Source organism: Asparagus officinalis, chromosome 3 (genome assembly GCF_001876935.1).
Source record: "Asparagus officinalis chromosome 3, Aspof.V1, whole genome shotgun sequence".
NCBI lineage: Eukaryota > Viridiplantae > Streptophyta > Magnoliopsida > Asparagales > Asparagaceae > Asparagus > Asparagus officinalis.
In genome coordinates, this window is record NC_033796.1 from 43,889,322 (window position 1) to 43,891,364 (window position 2,043).

Below are 2,043 nucleotides of genomic sequence, written 5' to 3' on the forward strand. Positions count from 1 at the left end.
TATATATATATATATATATATATATGTGCACGTGTTCCTCTCTTTGTTGTTGATTTATAGTTCTGGTTTTAGGCAACAGAAATGGAAAACAATTCAGTGGATAATGGACTTGGATGGTGAAAATTGGTTTAATTTTAACTCATACCCCAACAAAACAGTGGTCTATTTTATTATTTTTGGTGGATTATGTGATACAAGGTTTGACAGACATGAAAGCATGCATTCGTGATTTCTCACTAAATCCCGAGGGGCAAATTTTTGGTAAATTTAAGTAATGTTTGTTTTAGGTAATTTTGATGGATTATAACTTATTGCCGGGTGTTATACATGAGAATAGACTATAATTCACTATATTAGGTAATTTTGATGGATTATAACTTATTGCCGGGTGTTATACATGAGAATAGACTATAATTCACTATATTACCAAACATTTTAGATTGTGAACTTATTGCCGGGTGTTATACATGAGAATAGACTATAATTCACTATATTACCAAACATTTTAGATTGTAATTCACTTGGGATTAAAATCTATTTGTAGATTATAATCCAAAGGGGAATGCGAAGTTTACTGAGCATACTCTTTTTATTTTATCCCTACTTGGCTAGCTTGTTGAAATTCATTGGTACTAATTGATGAGTCAGTTCATGGTCCAAAAAGTTCCTGTTTTTTTGTTGGTGGGATATTAGGTGGTATTTGGCAGCTCTCCAACTATCCAAATTAGCGGAGCTAATCTAGTTAAAAGGTTGAATTGTTGTTTGGGTAACATTGGGCCAAGACTCCAAATTTAATTTGCTTAGTTCAAATTTAAGCCCTTATCCATGTTAGGATTGAACAATCCCCCTGTCTGGTTTACAACTAACGTAATTAAGGTCTTGACTAGGTTAGTAGGGAGCAGCCAAACACATGCTACTCTCATTATAGATATGTTTGTGTCAGCTTGCTACAGTATTACAACAAAAAAAACGATGCTTGTTTGGTTAAATGGGGGGCTAATGTAGCAGCTACTGTAGCTGAGTTGGAAGTTCCCAGTTAACTCATAGAAGAAAACCCGTTCTGTTTGGGGTGGAGTTATTGTAGCTGTTAGGTATAGCTGGACCACCTCACTTTGTGAGGACAATTTTTCAAAACCAACCCCTTTACACTTTAATTTGCAAAAAACGGCCCGTTTCAAAAAAATTGCAAAAACCGGCCTGGTTTCAGCCCTGACGCTGAAACTAGGTCGGCTTTTGAAAATTTTTATCCGAAACTTCACAGGAGTTCAATTGTGGCAATCAGGCGGTTTACAACGGAATATCCAGACAGGCCCTATGTGAATTAAAAGGGAATCGTGGTTGTGTCCTGCTGATCAGCTGCCCCTCTTGCACCGTCAGTTCTTGATTGTCTCTGCTTCGCATTATAGTTCTCCTCCCTATGCTACAGCCTGTACGTTCGGTAGTTTTTGATAACATTAAGCTGCTGCTGCTATTATACATATTCTATGATGTTTCATGAAAAACAAACCCTGGTCCGGCATTAACAGCTACTGCAACCCCAGAAACGGTAACAGTCTAGTCGGTGATATACTTTTGCCAAACGCTGCTCTTTCTGCAGCAAATGCGACACTGAAAACAAAAAAATATTCTGCCAGACTCATGACTCCGACGACATCATTTCCGACACGTGATCGTTCACCCTCCTGCAGTTCCGCCTAATCTCTCCGGGCCTCCCCGACTGCAGGTCACCCATCTTCACCATCCCCTCCGCAAACGCCGCGAAAAAGGCCTCCTCGTCGGCGCTAAACCTCGACACCACCTCCCTCGTCTCCCCGCTCCCCGAAAACAGCGTCTGGTCCGAATTCAAGAACCCCCTCCCCCGAACCAAATCCCTAAAATACCGGTTATCAAACGCCACCGGTGTCGAATCCAGACCCTCGGTCACGTTCCCGTCTCCGTTGACTGGGCACCGGCGGTTGAGATGATGGCGGTAGGTTGGGTCGATGGCGGGGTCGGGCTTTCCGGTGCCGGATTGGTTGTAGAGGCGGAAGGCGATGGAGAAGC

General features: G+C 41.8%; 1 protein-coding gene across 1 annotated transcript in view; it reads right to left on the reverse strand.

The window, feature by feature from the left end:
• LOC109833972 (peroxidase 17-like) overlaps nt 1,079-2,043 on the reverse strand; it is a 2,784-nt gene continuing 1,819 nt past the window's right edge. The window contains exon 3 of the mRNA XM_020401858.1: nt 1,079-2,043. This exon is cut by the window's right edge and continues 166 nt beyond it. Within this exon, the coding sequence (XP_020257447.1) occupies nt 1,637-2,043 (407 nt within the window). The 3' untranslated portion in view covers nt 1,079-1,636.